General features: G+C 32.1%; 1 protein-coding gene across 1 annotated transcript; it reads left to right on the top strand.

Moving 5' to 3' along the window:
• On the top strand, positions 1-576 carry LOC114163473. The gene is made up of 2 exons (XM_028047783.1): positions 1-225; positions 388-576. Exons 1-2 carry the CDS (start codon positions 1-3, stop codon positions 574-576), a joined length of 414 nt encoding a protein of 137 aa, XP_027903584.1.
• Positions 577-18,287: the final 17,711 nt, after the last annotated feature.

Genomic DNA, 18,287 nt, shown 5'->3' with positions numbered 1-18,287 from the left:
ATGGCGCCATATGAGACTCTTTATGGCAGAAAGTGTAGGACTCCTCTGTGTTGGTATCAAGATGGGGAAGCAGTGCTTGTCAAACCTGAGTTGTTGGAGCAAACCACTGAGAAAGTGAAAATGGTGAGGAACAGAATACAGGCCTCGCAGAGTAGGCAGAAGGCTTATGCGGATCGTAGGAGGAGACCTTTGGAATTCGCTGCTGAAGATCGTGTGTTCTTGAGGGTGACCCGAACCACTGGTGTGAGAAGGGCTATCCGCTCAAGGAAGCTCTCTCCTAAGTTCCTTGGCCCTTATCAAATCTCGAGGAGGATTGGGCCGGTGACGTACGAGATAGCTTTGCCTCCTCAGTTGGCAAATCTCCATATGATATTTCACGTGTCACAGCCGAGAAAGTATGTGTTTGACCCGTCTCACGTATTGGAGGTCGAGAATGTACAAATCAGGGAGGATCTCATTATGGAAGTGCCACACGTGGCTTTAGAGGATAACAAAGTTGAGGAACGTCGGGGAAAACCAGTCAGTCTTGTCAAAGTCATCTGGGATCGAAGGACATGTGACTCTACTTGGGATTAGAGGAGGATATGAGGAAGTCACATCCGCATCTGTTTTCCTGGTAAGCTTTCATTTTCGAGGTCAAAAATTTTTGTTGTTGGGGAGAATGTAAGGCCCAATTATTTCTACTCTAATATTTAAGGGTTGGCCTTAAATCCGTTTGGCCTAAGGGCTGGCCCATAGGGTGCTAAGGCCCCTATAGCAACCTAACCCCTCTCATTTCAGCTTACTTGCCAAAATCAGTACTCTCACACTCTCTTATTTTCTCCACAGAGGCTCTGCTAAGGTTTAGCCCTTGGTTCACTTCAAGCTAGCTCAATCTCGTATCTACTCCACGTAAGTTGTATCTCACTCACATTCTTCCATTCCTAGCTTGTTTTCGTGACTCCAATGGAGGGTCATTGTTATAACCTCATTCCCTATTTGTCCATCATTTTTCTAGCTCACTAAACTATCCTAGGAGTTGTGGTGCTTATCTGTTCGTACTCACAACCCCCACAGTAGCATTTCCAAGTAAGGGAAGCTAGGGTTTCGACATTTGATGTGTTTTTGCTTGCTCTTCAGTTCTGTTTCGTGTTTATGGTGTGTGTATGTTGCTTAATATGATATGATAGTATATTCCATGTTGTTCTGGGTGAATTTGTGTACGGGCCTGCGTGAACAGTAGAGGAGATCTGATAATCTCGCCCAAGCGAGTGGAGCTCGCCTAAGCGAGGGTATCAGAAAATCCCTCCCAAGTGTTGCGTGAGTTGTCGCTCAAGCGACGAGCTCTAGTCTTAAGTGAGAGGTCATCTCGCTCAGGCGAGGAGGTCTCGCCTCAGCGAGAGAACGTGACAGCATCATTGTTCCCTCTTCGAGCTCTCGCCTAGGCGAAGGGAGCTCGCCTGAGAGAGAGAGAACACTCTCGCCTGAGCAGGACTCTTTTGCTTGAGCGAGAAGCTGGGCATGAATGCACTGGGTTCTGTTTTCTTCTCTGTCATGGTATGTTTGCCACATGTTTGGGTGAATTAATATGTTAAAAGCATGGGATGAATGATGTGCATGTATGGGATTGGTTCATGGATCGAATATGATGAGTTTTGTATGGATTTGATATGGGATATGAATGAAGGTTGGTTATAAACTTTGGCATGAGATTGGTATGCATGATAAATACCTATTTGGTTGGTGAAACATGATTTGTATGTGGTTAGGACGCAATTCCATGATAGTTTCATGGTGGTGCCTCATTGGTTAGGATGTAATTCCATGAGTCTCTAGGTGAGACCTCATAGTGGTGCCTCAGTTGGTTGGGATGTAATTCCATAACCCTTGTTAGTGGGAGTTCATGGTGGTGCCCCATCTATATAATTTAGTAAGGATTCAAGGTAAGGTTGCATCCTGACACTCTAAAGAGTCAGTTAGTCTCACATAGAGCGTACTGACCTTAGTGGTAAGAGTAGTAGGAGACCTGAAACTCATTAAGAGATAATCTTGTGTGTAGGGGATAAAACATTGTAACATTTAGCTCGGTAGAGCAGCTCGGTAGAGCAGGAAAGGCCACCACAAGTGCAAGCATCTGCTGAATTCGATTAATTATATGTATTCGGATGAGTCGTGTCTGAGTCTGAGTGTATTGTTTGCAAGTCATAACATGATTGGTTGGCTTATGCATCTTGAACTATAAAATTGTATGTAACTGTATGATAAATCATTTTCTGCTCTAGCTTACCCTTTTGTTTGTTGTATGTTCTATTTGTGTGATTTTCTCTTTTTACGATGATCATCAATTTATTGATGTGAGTAGATGTGAGAAATCCTCGTGGTCAACAGGAAAATGGTGACTCCACTGCATAGCCTGCTGGGTTGGATTCCTTTTGCTTGGGTTTTTTTTAGGACTACGGTTCATGTATTGGCTTGTCTCTGGACTTCATTTTGAATTACTGTTGATTCTTACTATACTTTGTTACTAGCATCATAGTGTGCCTTAATCATTTCTTGTTCCTTTTGGGATAACTGTAAAAATAGCGTTTATATTTCAAGACCGTGCTTACTAATCATATGTGATATTTCTTTTAATTAATGTTATTAATTAAATAGGATGTTACAAATGCATAATTCAACTAATAATGTTATTTTGCCTTTTTTATTTAATTACAGCACACCCTGTCTTAATATAAACTTTTCATCAACCAACAATATCTAACTTCATGTTTGTTAATACTAATCAATACAATTACATTGACTTTGATCATTTTTAAAATTGTTAAATTGCAAACTAAAAGAACACCATTCCGTCTATTTTGACTCGTTTCGTATTGGGCTGTGTACTAAAACACGTGTCATTAGTCTGTAAGAGAAGTCTGAACACACATTTTGAAAACTTCAATGTCAAGTTCCTTATATGTTACGTTGTTGTTTGTTATTCTCTTCTCAAAGACTTGCTATCAGAGAATTCCCTTTCACACGCAAAAACCCTAAAATACCATCTTCTCACTAATTGTATACCCACCATATAGATTCCACTCTCTCAGATTCCCATCTAAGACTCAAAAACTTTAATATTAACTAAATTGATTATCAAGTCAATATAGGAAACAATGTTTTTTATATATTTTGAGATAGTGTAGTCCTCAATAAATATATGAAATTAAGAGATGAAGAAGGTGATAATGAAATTCGAATCTTTGAAAATTTAATACGAAAATTGTTTGATTAATCGAAGGTTAACTTTTATCTCTAAAGAAAGCAACAAGTTTAATAAATGTTAGTTAGATAAATGTATCGAGAAAGAAACATGATACATAGGCTAACATCAATATTTTAATTAAAGAAATATTAAAGAGAAATTATTATTTGATGATTATGAAGAGACACATTTTTAAATAAAGAGGTACACATTTTCTTATATATTATAGATCTATTTTATTTTTAGTCATTGTGAAATCTCTAATACATTACAAGAAAACTTATTTTAATTTATGTTTTTATTCTTAGCACCATGTCAAGTTATGTGAAAGTTATGAACAATATATTTTGTTAGTAAACATATATAGAGTAATTAATTTATTTCTTAGGAACGCACATTTTTATTGGAATTGTCACTCTAAATACATGTATTGTTGTGTTTGTGTGTATGCATTTTTGAATATTCTTGTAGTTTTCAAATTCATTAATTTGATTTATAAGGATAAAATGAGATGCTAAAAATGTTTAAAAATAATGAGTAATTAGTGAAATTATTAGAAAAAAAATACAAATTTTTAGAGCTGTACAAAACTATAAACACATAAAATAGAGAATATAGGTTAAAAGATTTAACTTAGTAAAATTAAGTAAATTATAAAGGTGAAAAAAATGTGAGTTACGGAAATATTATCAAATAAATTGTAAATAATTTTTAATAAAAATTTAATCCAAATTTGAAAGTACAACAAACTACAATGTGTTGCCAAATATAATATTTAAATAATTTTTAGTCAAAATTTTAATCCAATTTTAAAAGTATAACAAACCATTGCTATTTTTGTTTTTTGTTATTGACTTTCGTTTCTGGCTATGAATCTTAAAATGGTGGACTTTAACCTGTCATTCATGTTCTTGTTTTTGCAATCCTCATATTTGGACATCATTGACATGCATTTCACTGCCATTTAATTTGATGTATGGTTTTTAAATTCTCCCTAAATTACACTAAAGTTCAATTTCATTTTTAATTTCAGTTTTGACTCTTTGTCCCTCTCTATCTATAAATATTAATTTGATGTATGGTTTTTAAATTCTCCCTAAATTACACTAAAGTTCAATTTCATTTTTAATTTCAGTTTTGACTCTTTGTCCCTCTCTATCTATAAATATTTTTCCCATGTTTTCAAATTACAAGAACAATAGTGAATAATGAAATTTAAAAAAATAAAGAAGAGACGGAAGATAACTTAAAAAAGAACAAATACAATGGGAATAGTAAGAAGTACATATATTAAAGGCGGTAGAAAATAATAAATAAAATGAATAAGTAAAAATCAATTGAATAAATGGATAAAAAAAAGAGTAAAATTGAAATTGGTGATAGTTTTATATAATAATCCTTAAGAAATAAGTTAAGAGTTGTTATGAAATCAATGGATATACATTGACTTACCAATAGTTACTCATCATTCATTGCTATCGATGTTATTTAAATTGTTTGCATTAACTACTGTAACCCTTAAGTTGTATCTGTAAAATCCCTACTAGAAATTACTTAATTCAAATAAATAAATAAGAAATTGAAATCAATATCATCACTTTTATTATTCCCAAACGTGGGAAAATTTAACATATTTTTCAATGCGACATAATTTAAATAAAACCAAATAACAATCTTATTACAAGTTTTTGAAATCCAACAAAATGAGATCACATCATACAAAAAACCCTATCTCAAGAGCCCCCAAGCTAGCCCTCTCTCTGTCTCTACGCATCACCAGCATCACTTGTAGCATTATCTGCTCCTGTGTAAAGATATTACATTATCATCGCCAATCACAAACAAAAAGGGTAAGCTTATAAAGAAAAGAATAACACATAATAAAATAGAATAAGATCAATACACACATCTGATTTATCCTAGTTAGTTCTTGGCCTAGTCCTTAATACCCCAAAGCTTTTCAGTCTTCAAATCACAAAACAGTTAATCTTAGACTCAGAATTTATGATGCTCACACGAACGTACCCGCTCGTGGTCCTGTCTCTACGAACCTCCCCACTCGTAGTCCTGCTCTACGAACCTCCCGCTCGTACTCCTGCTCTACGGACCTACCCGCCCGTAGTCCAACACATGTTATCCACCAGCTACGTATCTCTCCGCACGCAGCATCTCTCAAGTGTGAGCACGGAACATACGAACCTACCTCGCTCGTATCCCCACACGAGAGTAACAGGATATGAACTTTCCCACTCATATCATCATGTGTTCACCACCATCCATGAACCTACCCGCTCATGGCACAACATCTCTTGGTCCAAGTTCACATCCATGCGTACAAACAACACACACCAAACTACACTAATCTCGCTTAGGCTAGAAGCCTTCGCTCAAGCGATCAGGCCTGTCTCGCTTAAGTTAGGTTCTCTCGCCTAAGCGAGCCTAGTACAGTGGTACTCTACAAATTCTCGCTTAGGCAAGTCCTTCTCGCTTAGGCGAGATCACCCTTCGCCCAGAACCAAAGTCCCTCGCTTGGGCGGCGAGTTTAGCAAAACACAAGAATTCGGGATTTCTCACTTAGGCGAGATACTCTCTTGCCTGAGCGAGATGACTTGTCGCCCAAAGCAGGACTCTCCGCCTGAGCGAGATGCTCGAACAGAACCACACAACCCTCACGATTTCTCGCTTAGGCAAGACACGCTCGCCTAAGCGAGATAAATTGTCGCCCAAAACAAAGGCTCTCCGCTTGAATGAGAGGCGCGAGCATAACCAAGTTCAAGGCTCTACTATTTTCGCCTAGACGAGCCTTGCTCTCTTGAGAGAGAATATCAGACATCCTCCATGTTCACGCACGCAGACACCATAACAAATGCCCAAAACACCTTCAATCATTACTAAACAATCTAAAACAGTGCATAAATCTTATGAACATGATTTAGACCCAATTTGATCACCAAAATTTGAGATTGAACCATAAACAACATATAGTACAGAAAACCCCCATCATATACATACAAACGCATAAGGGATTACTCAAACAACATCAAAACAATCAACCCTCTGAATCATACCATATAGAGCACAAAAAATTTAGGGCAAAACACATTCATACATACGCATTCCAGAATACACGAAAAAAACTCACCTTACATGGAAATCCTTGCTCCAATTGTCTTCTAACCTTAGCTTTGTGATACCCAAGAACCCTCCTTTGCTCTTCCAAAAGGTGCAACTCTTCTCTCAACCCAGACTAAATTTCTCCTCTTATGAAATTCGTACTCCTTCTAGCACTCTAGGTTTTCCAGTCTCTAAACCCCTCTACTTGCCTCATTTTGTCCTTTTTATATGTCCTTAATTATGGTTAATGGCTAAAAAACGAAAATGGCTTTTAAATGTCTATAATTGCCCTTCATAAACCATTATGAGCTGTTTTTCCAAGCCTCCCTTGGCTGCCCATTGTCACTAGGGTTTCTCTACCCTTTCATATTCATGCCACAATTAGCTTAGCAAAAATAAAAGAGTTACCACAATTAGCTTAGCAAAAATAAAAGAGTTAACTTCATTCTTAGCAAGGTTTGAACCCACAAGCACTAAATCACAAAGTAAGTGCACAACCAACTTAACCAATCATATTTCATGGTAATTCCTAAAATTTTAGGATTACATTATCACTACTCACATTCAATCATAACCTTAAAAAAATGCACAAAATAAAATATCATACAATTAGCACACATAGGACTCAAACCTAAGTCCTTTCACACAATCAAGTACTCTCAACCACTTGAGCTAGTACTTTTCCACATCACAAAAATTAACATTAAATGCCATAAAGGCTTCTACTACCCGCATTTATTAAATAATTATTTATTTAATTATTTAAATTTCTCGGGTCTTACATTATCCTTTGGGTTGCCTTTTGTATCTATAAATAAGGATTTTTCCTATTAGTAATGATACACAAAAAAGTTTCTCCTCATTCTATTTTCTTCTTCTCTTCTCTATATTAATTAGCTTTATGTTATAACACGTTATTGGCACGATGCTCCAATCCACTAAGTGTTTGAGTGCTAGTGGGAGCATTTTCTCTCTAAGGACAGTGCGCTACGTGTCTCAATCGAGGCTCTTTCTAATCCTTTATTCATTTACAATTTTATCTTATATTCTTATTTTTGTAATAAGAATTACTTGACTTTATCAATTTTCATCTGTGTTATTATTATTAACTTTTTATTAAGATGATAATTATTATTAGTATTTTATGTTAGTTCTAAACATGTCAAACCTTGCAGAATTTGAATTTGTGGCCTTTGATATTATGAGAAAGAATTACTTATTTTGGATATTAGATGTTGAAATACATTTATATGCAATGGTTGTTGATGATGCCATTAGAGAAATGAATAAAGCATCTACATAATTATTTTGCTCCTGCAACAACAATATCATGAAAAAGGATTTCACAAATATTCTGAATTTATTTCATGCCTTCTTGTGGCTGAACAAAACAATGAGCTTTTGATGAAAATTTATGACACCCACCCAAATGGTTATGCTCCATTTCCCGAAGTCAATGCAAAATTATCTATGATTCATATTTTCATGGTCATAGTCGTGGCATTGGTTCTGGTTGTGCTAGGGATCATGGTTGTGGACATGATCATAAAGGAAACTTCAAAGAGACATTTTATCATCAAAAGTGGAACAATAATGAGAAAATGGGAAAAGAAAATGTGAAAATAGTGGCAAATAAGATGAAATTATAAGTTATCATTGTAGTGATAAAATGCCATTATAGTTGTACTTGTTGTACACCAAAGCATCTTAAGAAATAAGAAAAAGAACATAGAAACACAATTTATTGTAAGGATGATGATTTTTATTATGGCCATATATGGATACCACTTGATATTGTTATTTCCTTGCTAAACCAGATGAAAGCATTGATCACCTCATTGGTGATGAGAGTGTTAATAAATATTTTTTTTCTTTTTATAAAACACTACAAGACATGCAATTTTAGTAGGGGTTTATTAGGTGGGGTTATAATAACCTCTAGTAAAAACTTTACTTAGCGGAGGTTTTAATAAGGAAAATAATTTTTTGACAATTAAATTTTGACCATTTTCTCTTACAACATAAGTTGGCATCTCCTAAGTGGCTACTCATTTCTTTATATTTCAAAACCACTTAAAAAATGATAACCTTAGATTGTAAGAGAAAGTTGTTAAAATTGAGTAGTGAAAATATCATTGTCCTTTTAATAAACCTTGTTAAGTATCAAAAGTTTCTTAAAGAAACCTAGTAAAATTTGAATCCTTCCTTGTTTTTCTCCTTTTTCATTTTTTTATAATTTTTTAAAATTAGATAGAGTTTCTCGTTTCCGTCATGCCAATTTTATCCTAGGAAGAAGGACATCTTCTCCGCCAATTCTCTCTCGATGCTCCATTATTCTCCCTCGATGTTTGAAGATCAAGGTAATGAAGAGTATTCTCTCTATTTCCGATTTCATTTCTCTGTTTGTTATCACTCTTTCTCTTTCGATTTCATCTTCGTACTTTTAATTTTGATTTCGTTTTCATTTTCCTTGTTCAATTTCAATTTTTCTACGTTCGATTTCAGTTTCACTGCGTTTGATTTCACTGTGTTTGATTTCTATTACAATTTCACTACTTTCTATTTCAATTCCTTGCTTTTGATTTCATTTCCCTACTTTTAATTTCGTTCTCTGAAATTTCGTTAGTTATTCGAAGAAGGCGGATGATACTGAGTATTTATCAGAAACCTGAGAGGTATATGCACAATTTGGTGGTGTCTTTTCTCTTGGGTTCCTTTTGTGGCAATATTTTTTCTTCTCTTAAAATCTATATATTCTCATTTGTGGACTGATTCTTCTTGTCATTTAGAGTGCCAATGAAGAAGACATTGACAATTTTAATTAAGGATCTGTGAATTAGTTTTCTGTAAAGCGTCCAATAACTAATATTGATCCAATTGGGAATTCAACAGTTATTGTTGGAAAGGTATCTGCCAATTACTGATGAATAAGGTTTGATTTGGTGGCATTTCATAAATTTTGTGTGGATGAATGTTAGGAATTCTTTAAGAAGATTACTCCTACTTGGATGAATGTTTCCCTGGTAATGAAAAAGGATCATGAAACTCATACATCTTTTGGATAGGTGCTTGAAATGTAATTCTATAGTTTTCCTTCTCTTATTCATGTTATCCTTTCTTAAAAACTCACAACAACTTGATCTTTTTATGTTTTTATGTTGTATCGTTGACTTAGGTATGCTTATGTGGTTGCATCTACTCTTCATGGTTTTCGTAATCTGATCTTTTGGTATGCAAAGTTGTATAGACTAATAAATATAATGTGTTTAGTTGATAGTGCAATAACTCATCCATTTCTCAAGAGTAATAATAATTATTTTTCTCTTGTTTGGCTATGTGAGAAGTCAATATGATCATTATCTATGGTACTACAAATATATTTAAAGGCTCCAAAAGAGCTACTATACTTCTACCAAGAAGTTTAATAAAAACTTATTAAGTTTCAAGGATATTTGTCTAAATGGATATCATATTAAGACAAAAAAATGAAGGAAATATGAAATATCTTCGTATCACCAAAATTGAGTTGAAAAAATGTGTATTTGAGAATTGAGCTGAATAAAAAATGTGTATTGGAGAAATTATTAGCCGTCTCTTAAGGCTTGTACAACATATATATTTGTACAATTGAAATGCAAGTCATTGTAAGCCAAAAGCTTATGAATCAAAAATGAATTTCTTGTTTGACACGATCAATTAGGTCATCTTAGATATATTATGATGCAAAAAATAGTTAAAAACTCATGTGGACACCCACTTAAGAGTCAAAAACTTCTTTAGTCCAATGAGTTCTCATGTAGTGCACATTCGCAAAGGAAAGTTGATAATAAGAACATCACTAGAAAAATTAGAAATGGGTCAATCTCAAATTTAGAATGAATATAGAGTGATATTTGTGGTCCAATACACCCATCATGCAGATCATTTAGATATTTTATGGTTTTAGTTGATGCATCAACTAGATGGTCATATATTTGTTTATTATCAACTCAAAATCATATATTTACAAAGTTATTAGCACAATTAAAGGTCCACTTCCCAAATTATTCGATTAAGAAAATTCATCTTGATAATGCTAATGAATTTACATCTCATGCTTTTCATGAGTATTGTTTATCAATTGAAATTGAAGTTGAACATCCAGTAGCACATGTTGATACTCATAATGGACTTCCGAAATCATTAATAAAATGTCTAAAACTGGTTACAAGATCATTACCTACGCGAGCTAATCCTCCAATGGCTACTTGGGGATATGCAATTTTACATGTTGCAATATTGATTCACCTCAAGCCAACAAGTTATCACAAATACTCTATTATGTAGTTGACTTTTTGTCAATAACCTAATATTTCTCATTTAAGATTTTTGGGTGTGGTGTATGTGTTCTAATTTCCCTACAAAAAGATTGAGAATAGATGTTGGATATGATTTTCCATCAATAATAAAATATCTTAAACTATCAATAAGACACTTATTTATGGTTCAATTTGTATACTGTGATTTTAATGAATAAATTTTCCAACATTAGGGGGAGAAAGAAACAATTGGAAAAAGATATTGGTTAGAATGAATTATCATTATCTTATTTTGATCCTCATACAAAAGAATGTGAATTGGAAGTTCAAAGGATAATTCATTTACAAAATTAGTGAATCAATAATTAGATGTTTTTATTGGGAGAAAAAGGATAACTAAATAATATATACCAATTGCTAATGCTCCAAATAGAATTGATATTAATTCATAATACGCCTGAAGCATGGTAGGCCTATTGGTTCTAAAGATAAAAACTCTTAAATGAGAAAAAGAGCTAAAATACAAGATGACTTAATCGAAAAGGTGGAATTCCCAAAACATTTATTTGACATAATTAATGATTCAGTTCCAAAAGAATCTTAGATACCTGAAATTGTTGAAAATGATGAGATCTTAATAAATTACATTATGAATAAGATAATATGAAACCAAAATGAAATAAACTTTGACGAAACTTTTACATAAATATAGTGATGAATGTTATGAGTAATAATGAGGATCAAGAACCAATGATCATTGAAGATTGTCGACAAAGAAATTATTGGCTAAAAGGAAGAGATGCAATAGAAGCATAATTATATTTGTTGCTAAACAAAAGGGTTTTGGACATGTAGTATGCACACTAGAGGGTTTAAAAGTCGTTGGTTAGAAATGAATTTTTGCACAAAAAGAAAATAAGAATGGTGAAATCGTTAGATATAAAGCATGGTTAGTTGCTCAAGATTTTTCACAAAAATCTAGTATTGATATGTGAAGAGACATATTCACTGGTATTGAACGCAACAACATTTCAATATTATATTAGAAGAAGGTCTGCATTTACATCTAATGGATGACATTTCAACCTATTTGAATGATTCTGAGAATGATATTTATATGAAAATCCCTAAAAGATTTAATTTACCTAACAAGACAAATTCTAAAGAGGATTATTCAATAAAATTGAATAAGTCACTTTATTGATTAAAGCAATCAGAACGTATGTGGTATAATTGTCTTAGTAAGTACTTATTAAAAGAAGGGTATATAAATGATCCTACTGGTCCTTCTATTTATATGAAAATATTAGAAAATAAATTTTCCATAGTTGTTGATTATGTAGATGACATAAACATCGTTAGAACTCCTAATGAGCTCACAAAGACAATTGATTCCATAAAGAAAGAATTTCATATGAAGAATCTTGGAAGGGTAACATTTTGTTTGGGATTAGAAATTGAATATTTAAATAAAGGTGTTTTTGTATATCAACAAACTTATATAATGAAGGTTCTTAAAAGGTTTTATATGCACAAATCACATTCATTATGCACTCCAATGGTTGTAAGGTCATTAGATGTTGATGAAGACCTTTTTAAACCTCAAGAAAATGATGAAGAACTTCTTAGTCCATAAGTACCATATCTTAGTGCTATAACAATACTAATTTATCTTGCCAATTATATTCGACTTGATATAGCATTTATTGTAAATTTTTTAGCAAGATATAATTTTTCACCTACAAGAAGACATTGGTCTGGAATAAAACATATACTTCATTGCCTTAAGGACACTATGAATATGAGCTTATTTTATCCAAATGATTCAAAATCATATCTAATGGGTTATGTAGATGTAGGCTATTTATCAAATCCTCACAATGGTCGATCACAAATAGGATATTTGTTCACATGCGATGTCATAACAATTTTATGTCAGTCCATGAAACAAACAATAACAGTTACATCGTCAAATTGTGCGGAAATTTTAACTTTACATGAGGCAAGTCATTAATGTGTTTGTTTAAGGTCTATAATTCAACATGTGAAACAACCTTGTGGTCTATCATCGAGAGAAATGGAATCAACAACCATATATTAAAAAAATAGTGCATATATTTCTCAATTGAAATAAGGATATATTAAAGGTGATAGAATAAAACATATTCTTCCAAAATTCTTTTCCACTCATGATCGTCAAAGAAATGGTGATATAGAGATATGAAAGATTTGTTCATATGAAAATATGGAAGATTTATTTACCAAGTATTTGCCAAGGAGAACCGTTGAGCAATTGGTTCACAAGATTGGGCTCTATCATCTTAATGACGTAAATTTACATGAGGGAAAAAAATAAAAGAAGTGATGAATAATATTATATTGAAGAATAAAGAATGATGCACTATTTTCCTTCACTAGGTTTTTTATCCCAATGGTTTTTCCTAGTGTGGGTTTAACGTAGCACATTCTCTTATCAATGGACACCCAGGGGAGTGTTATGAAATTAATGGATCTCCATTAACTTGCTAATAGTTACTCATCATTGATTACTATTGATGTTATTTGTTATTTAACCCGTTGAGCAATTGGTTCACAAGATTGGGCTCTATCATCTTAATGACGTAAATTTACATGAGGGAAAAAAATAAAAGAAGTGATGAATAATATTATATTGAAGAATAAAGAATGATGCACTATTTTCCTTCACTAGGTTTTTTATCCCAATGGTTTTTCCTAGTGTGGGTTTAACGTAGCACATTCTCTTATCAATGGACACCCAGGGGAGTGTTATGAAATTAATGGATCTCCATTAACTTGCTAATAGTTACTCATCATTGATTACTATTGATGTTATTTGTTATTTAACCCGTTGAGCAATTGGTTCACAAGATTGGGCTCTATCATCTTAATGACGTAAATTTACATGAGGGAAAAAAATAAAAGAAGTGATGAATAATATTATATTGAAGAATAAAGAATGATGCACTATTTTCCTTCACTAGGTTTTTTATCCCAATGGTTTTTCCTAGTGTGGGTTTAACGTAGCACATTCTCTTATCAATGGACACCCAGGGGAGTGTTATGAAATTAATGGATCTCCATTAACTTGCTAATAGTTACTCATCATTGATTACTATTGATGTTATTTGTTATTTAAATTGTTTGCATTAACTATTGTAACCTTTGAGTTGTATCCTTTGGGTTGTCTTTTGTATCTATAAATAGAGATTTTCCCTCTTGGTAATGATACATAAAAAAGTTATAATTGTCCATTATATAGTCACAACCACCTACCCCTAGCTTATCCTAGACGGTGTAGGACTTTACAAGATGTATTATTTTCATCAGTCCAACAACAGTCATAAGCAATTGTTGGATCGAGCACTTACCACTTGACCAAAAGCTATAACCGTTAGTCAGAATGCAACTTTTTTTACTTAAGAGCACAACAACCTGAGCATCATGATTCAATTGTGACTCGACCTACTTGGCTTCTACTACAGAACAATTGATGCCACCTACAACAATACTAAAGTCTTTGTTCACCAATTTTGTCTTACTATTTCTTTGATAAATTATTTTATTCTAATTTACATTTCTTACATTATTTTTATTTCTCGCGTGTTTTCTTTTTCTTTTTTACTTCAAATTAATTTTACACGTGGATGAAAAACCTACCAATTTTATGAAAATGAAAAACACATGAATGAAAGGTTTATTTTAAAAGTGATTTCTCTAAAAGAAATTAGTTTACTGTGCACCCTTAGTTTATGTTTGTTTTTGAAGATGTGTTTGAAAAAGTGAATTTGAGGGAAAAGAAAGGTAAAAATGAAGTTGTCCTTATTAAGGCAGAAATGATAAGAAATAAAGAAACATGAGAGGAAAGTTTCTGGAAGTTATTGATTGATGTGATGAGTTTGATATATTAAAAAAATATTTTAATTGACAAAGTTGGTTGATTGCAATTTTACTCTTGATCATAAAATAATTGGAAATAAAATATAATTGGTATTAAATTATATTAAAATTGAATGAGTTATTATTCTAAAAAAATTGTAATCAACCAATTAAGTTGAAATAAATTGTAGATAAATATTTTGAACAAAGTATAGAAACAATTTTAATTGATTAAATAATTTTAAATTTAGATGAGATTCTTTAAAGTTAATATAAATTAAAATGCAAGTCATTTGTGAAAAAATGTATTGCTAGAGTAATTAACTAAAAGTCTACATGATTAATTAAAAACAATGTATTTTTGTAATTAATAGAAAAAGCAAGGACATCACGGTCATTTTAAGTCTGATGCGTAGGCTTTCTCACCTAGTCCTCACTCAAGTGTGAAGACGTCAAATCCATTTTCTCGCAAATCAGCACCTTTCGATCCTTTCAAAATGCACAAAAGAAACATGACCTTTCTTCGCTTTTCAATTCGTGTTAATAGTATTCTCCCAAAAACAAAGTGTTAGAATTTGAATGCGGTTGGATTTAAGGTATGTACGAGATCAATTGTCATGGTAGTAATATTAAAATTGTGTTTATTATTATTATTATTATTATTATTATTATTATTATTATTATTTATTTCATTGTCATATTTATTGAATTCATATGATAAGGTCCTTGATTAAAATTAAAGATTTATTATTATAATAGATAATATAATAATGAGAATAAGTCATGTATAATTTTTACTTAAATTATTCTTGATCATAGGGCTATTAAGGATGTGAAATCATTAATCTGAATAGATTAATATGTTTAGTAATCTTTATTAGATAAAGATTAAAACATCTCATTTTTTAAATTACAAATATAAATGGTACGTATAGAGTATGATCATTAAATTGACTCAAAGGAGAACTCCTAATAGTTAATATTATATTTGAATTGTTAATGGGAAATTCTTTTGAAGAAATATATAGTTTCCTTAGACTTGATATTATCATAGAATTAACGAGTTATTTATCATACTTTGATATTGAATATCTAATACTTTGTGATGTTAGTTGAATGATTATTGAATATAATTAAATTATTGTGAGATTAAAGATTAATCAATAAAGAATCCATCAACTCTTGGTAATGAGTTTAAGCTTCATATAAATAAAGACCTTGGCCAGGTATTATAAATGAAAGAAGAAAAGAGTTTCTTAAGTCATTCATCAAGTGTTAACTCATTAGAATTTAACATTTATGCCATATTCTAGAGTGAACATAGAGTTATCAAGAAAGAAGAAAATATTATATTAATCTTTTATGTGTTCTAAAGTAAAAGATACTTCATACTATCAAGTCGTTAAGGAATGTTGCTAGACGACAACCTTAATTAATAAATTAATGATTTGATTTATTATCGGTTTAGTAATGCACCTATGGGGTAACACACTAACGAGTGTGGTGATCTTTGTTGGACGGAAAATATATTATTGATTAAATTAAAGGGTTTAATTTTAAGTAATTGATATTTTTTTAACTAAAATATTAGTATATTTTTTGCTTGCACTAAAAATATAATTAATATAAAATCTAAACAACTAAAAATTGATTGGGTAAGACTTGGTCAATTAGATTAGTAAGCAAATAAATATTTTTATTGATATGACTAATAAAAATATGTGATATGTTATTAAAAGCAACAAACTTAGAGAGGTTTTAAAAAAAACATTACATGGGTGGTTTTCTATTTTCATGAGATGATATTAAAATTTACGTATATATATGACACTCTTGTGACATAAAGAAAATGCATGTTGGCTCTGCTTTTGAAAACAAGTAGGAGCAATTTCAAAATAGATCTCTCTCTCTCTCTCTCTTTGAAAGAATTGCTTTTATAAGATTACCGAGGTTACATTTTTTTCATGGGTCAATGGTTGACACAACAAAGGTCAGTCTCAGTGTGGATACACGTGTAAGGCCATCATACGTTTGAAAGGAAAATTTCTCAAAACTTGATTAAGGTATTTTTCCTTAATTTTTGTCTCCTTGGTATCTAGTATGCATGTTTTAGCCAAAATAGATCCAATAATTTCTGCTATGCATGTGATAAGTGTTAGTTTTAGTTAAATTGCATATCATTTAGACACTTGTATAGATCCAATGTAAAATTCAGTAAAACAACCCTTTTTGAATCAAAAAATAGAATTTGGAGTGAAGAAGTTAAAAAAATGGAATTTAACATATTTGTGTTGTTTTTGTAGGAAAATGAAAGAAATTAAGAAGTTGGTGCTAAGTCCCAAAGTTGCAGCTCAGTCATAAGAGATGAATTGTGAAGATTCAAAATATGAGCATGCGATTGAACAATGATATTGGTGTTAAGCCACATATGAATAAATCTTCATTGCAAGAAACCTCAAGCTCTAGAATGGCAGCTGAGCTTCAAGAGAAAACCCACCTAAGGAGGAAAGCTCTATTATTGATCATTAAGTTGACTGTCCAAGCTTGGAAGCAAACCCACCTATGAAGGAAACCTCATGGCTGATCAAATTGGATGGGAGCTAGAGCAACATTTAGAACTTGTATAAAAATAGAGCATGCCTTTGTTATTTTCATGATGATCTTGTAGATCATTTTAGAGAGAGAAACTCCATAGAGAGCTTAGGTTTATATTAGAACATCTTTTAGTAAGATATGGACGGAGGAAGGTGTTGGGTTTATATATATTTTTTCATATGGGTTATGGTCATAGTCATTGAGAGATTGTGGTTCTATATATATATATACACATATAAGGCATTTTACACCAAAACCTTAAGACAATGGTGTTATGAGTCTTTATTCTTATATAGTGTTTAACTTTGTCTATTTTATCCAATGTGGGACTTTGACTCACACTTGGACTATTCCCAACAGAAGGCTACTCCATGTACTTGCGGTAAACATCATTTTGAGCAACTAACTTCTTCCTAATTGGGATTGGATGTAACTTACAAACTCTTTGTACTCCACTTTGTTTGATATATATTATGTTCTTGTGTTATGTGTTGGTTATTTGATTTATTCTTATTGCTTTGATGACTTGGCCAATTATTATACTTCATCGGCACAAGATACAATAGGAATTGGTTTAGTGTTTAGATCCAATCAAAATGCTTAGTAGATACCAAGGATGCATTTGCGGCTTTAGTTGGTTTAAAGAGCTTGTTCTTAATGTAAGGGTTCCTCTACCTAGGTGGGAATCACTATGCGTCTGACACCCATAGGTTCTAATACTACAGGAATGAGGTTAGAATTATAATTAAGGGTACTTCTAGGAACACTAAAATAAAGAACATAATTTATAGATAATCAAGGGAGGTATAGTTGAATTAAAGAAGCCAAGTTCAATCATAACGTTTTAAATTAGCATCACTTATCTTCATCTATATTCAAACTTATATTTTAAACTATCAAACTTTCATTGATGTGTTATTGCGAACTTGAAAGATTAAGTTTATTATTTTATCAAACTAAATCCCTGTAGATACGACCTTGTTGTGCTACAATTGAACCAGTGCACTTGCTAGATATTACACCCTTAACTAGGAGTCAACAACATGTTATGAATGCGATTTATGACCTTTGCCCATCTAAACAATAATAATTAATCTCCTAATTAAACTAAAATGAAATATTGGTATTTTTATATGAATATTTTTTTCAAAATAATTCTA

This window comes from Vigna unguiculata, chromosome 9, assembly GCF_004118075.2.
Source record: "Vigna unguiculata cultivar IT97K-499-35 chromosome 9, ASM411807v1, whole genome shotgun sequence".
Taxonomy (NCBI): domain Eukaryota; kingdom Viridiplantae; phylum Streptophyta; class Magnoliopsida; order Fabales; family Fabaceae; genus Vigna; species Vigna unguiculata.
The sequence above is the reverse complement of the archived record's forward strand: the minus strand, read 5'-3'. Positions and strand labels throughout refer to the sequence as shown.

What these genes read in the sequence shown, in the direction of transcription:
- LOC114163473 (XM_028047783.1), top strand. Translation starts at nt 1, where the DNA reads ATGGCGCCATATGAGACTCTTTATGGCAGAAAGTGTAGGACTCCTCTG. An exon ending in AAGATCGTGTGTTCTTGAGG is followed by an intron (nt 226 to 387) that starts GTGACCCGAACC and finishes CACGTGTCACAG; the next exon opens with CCGAGAAAGTATGTGTTTGA.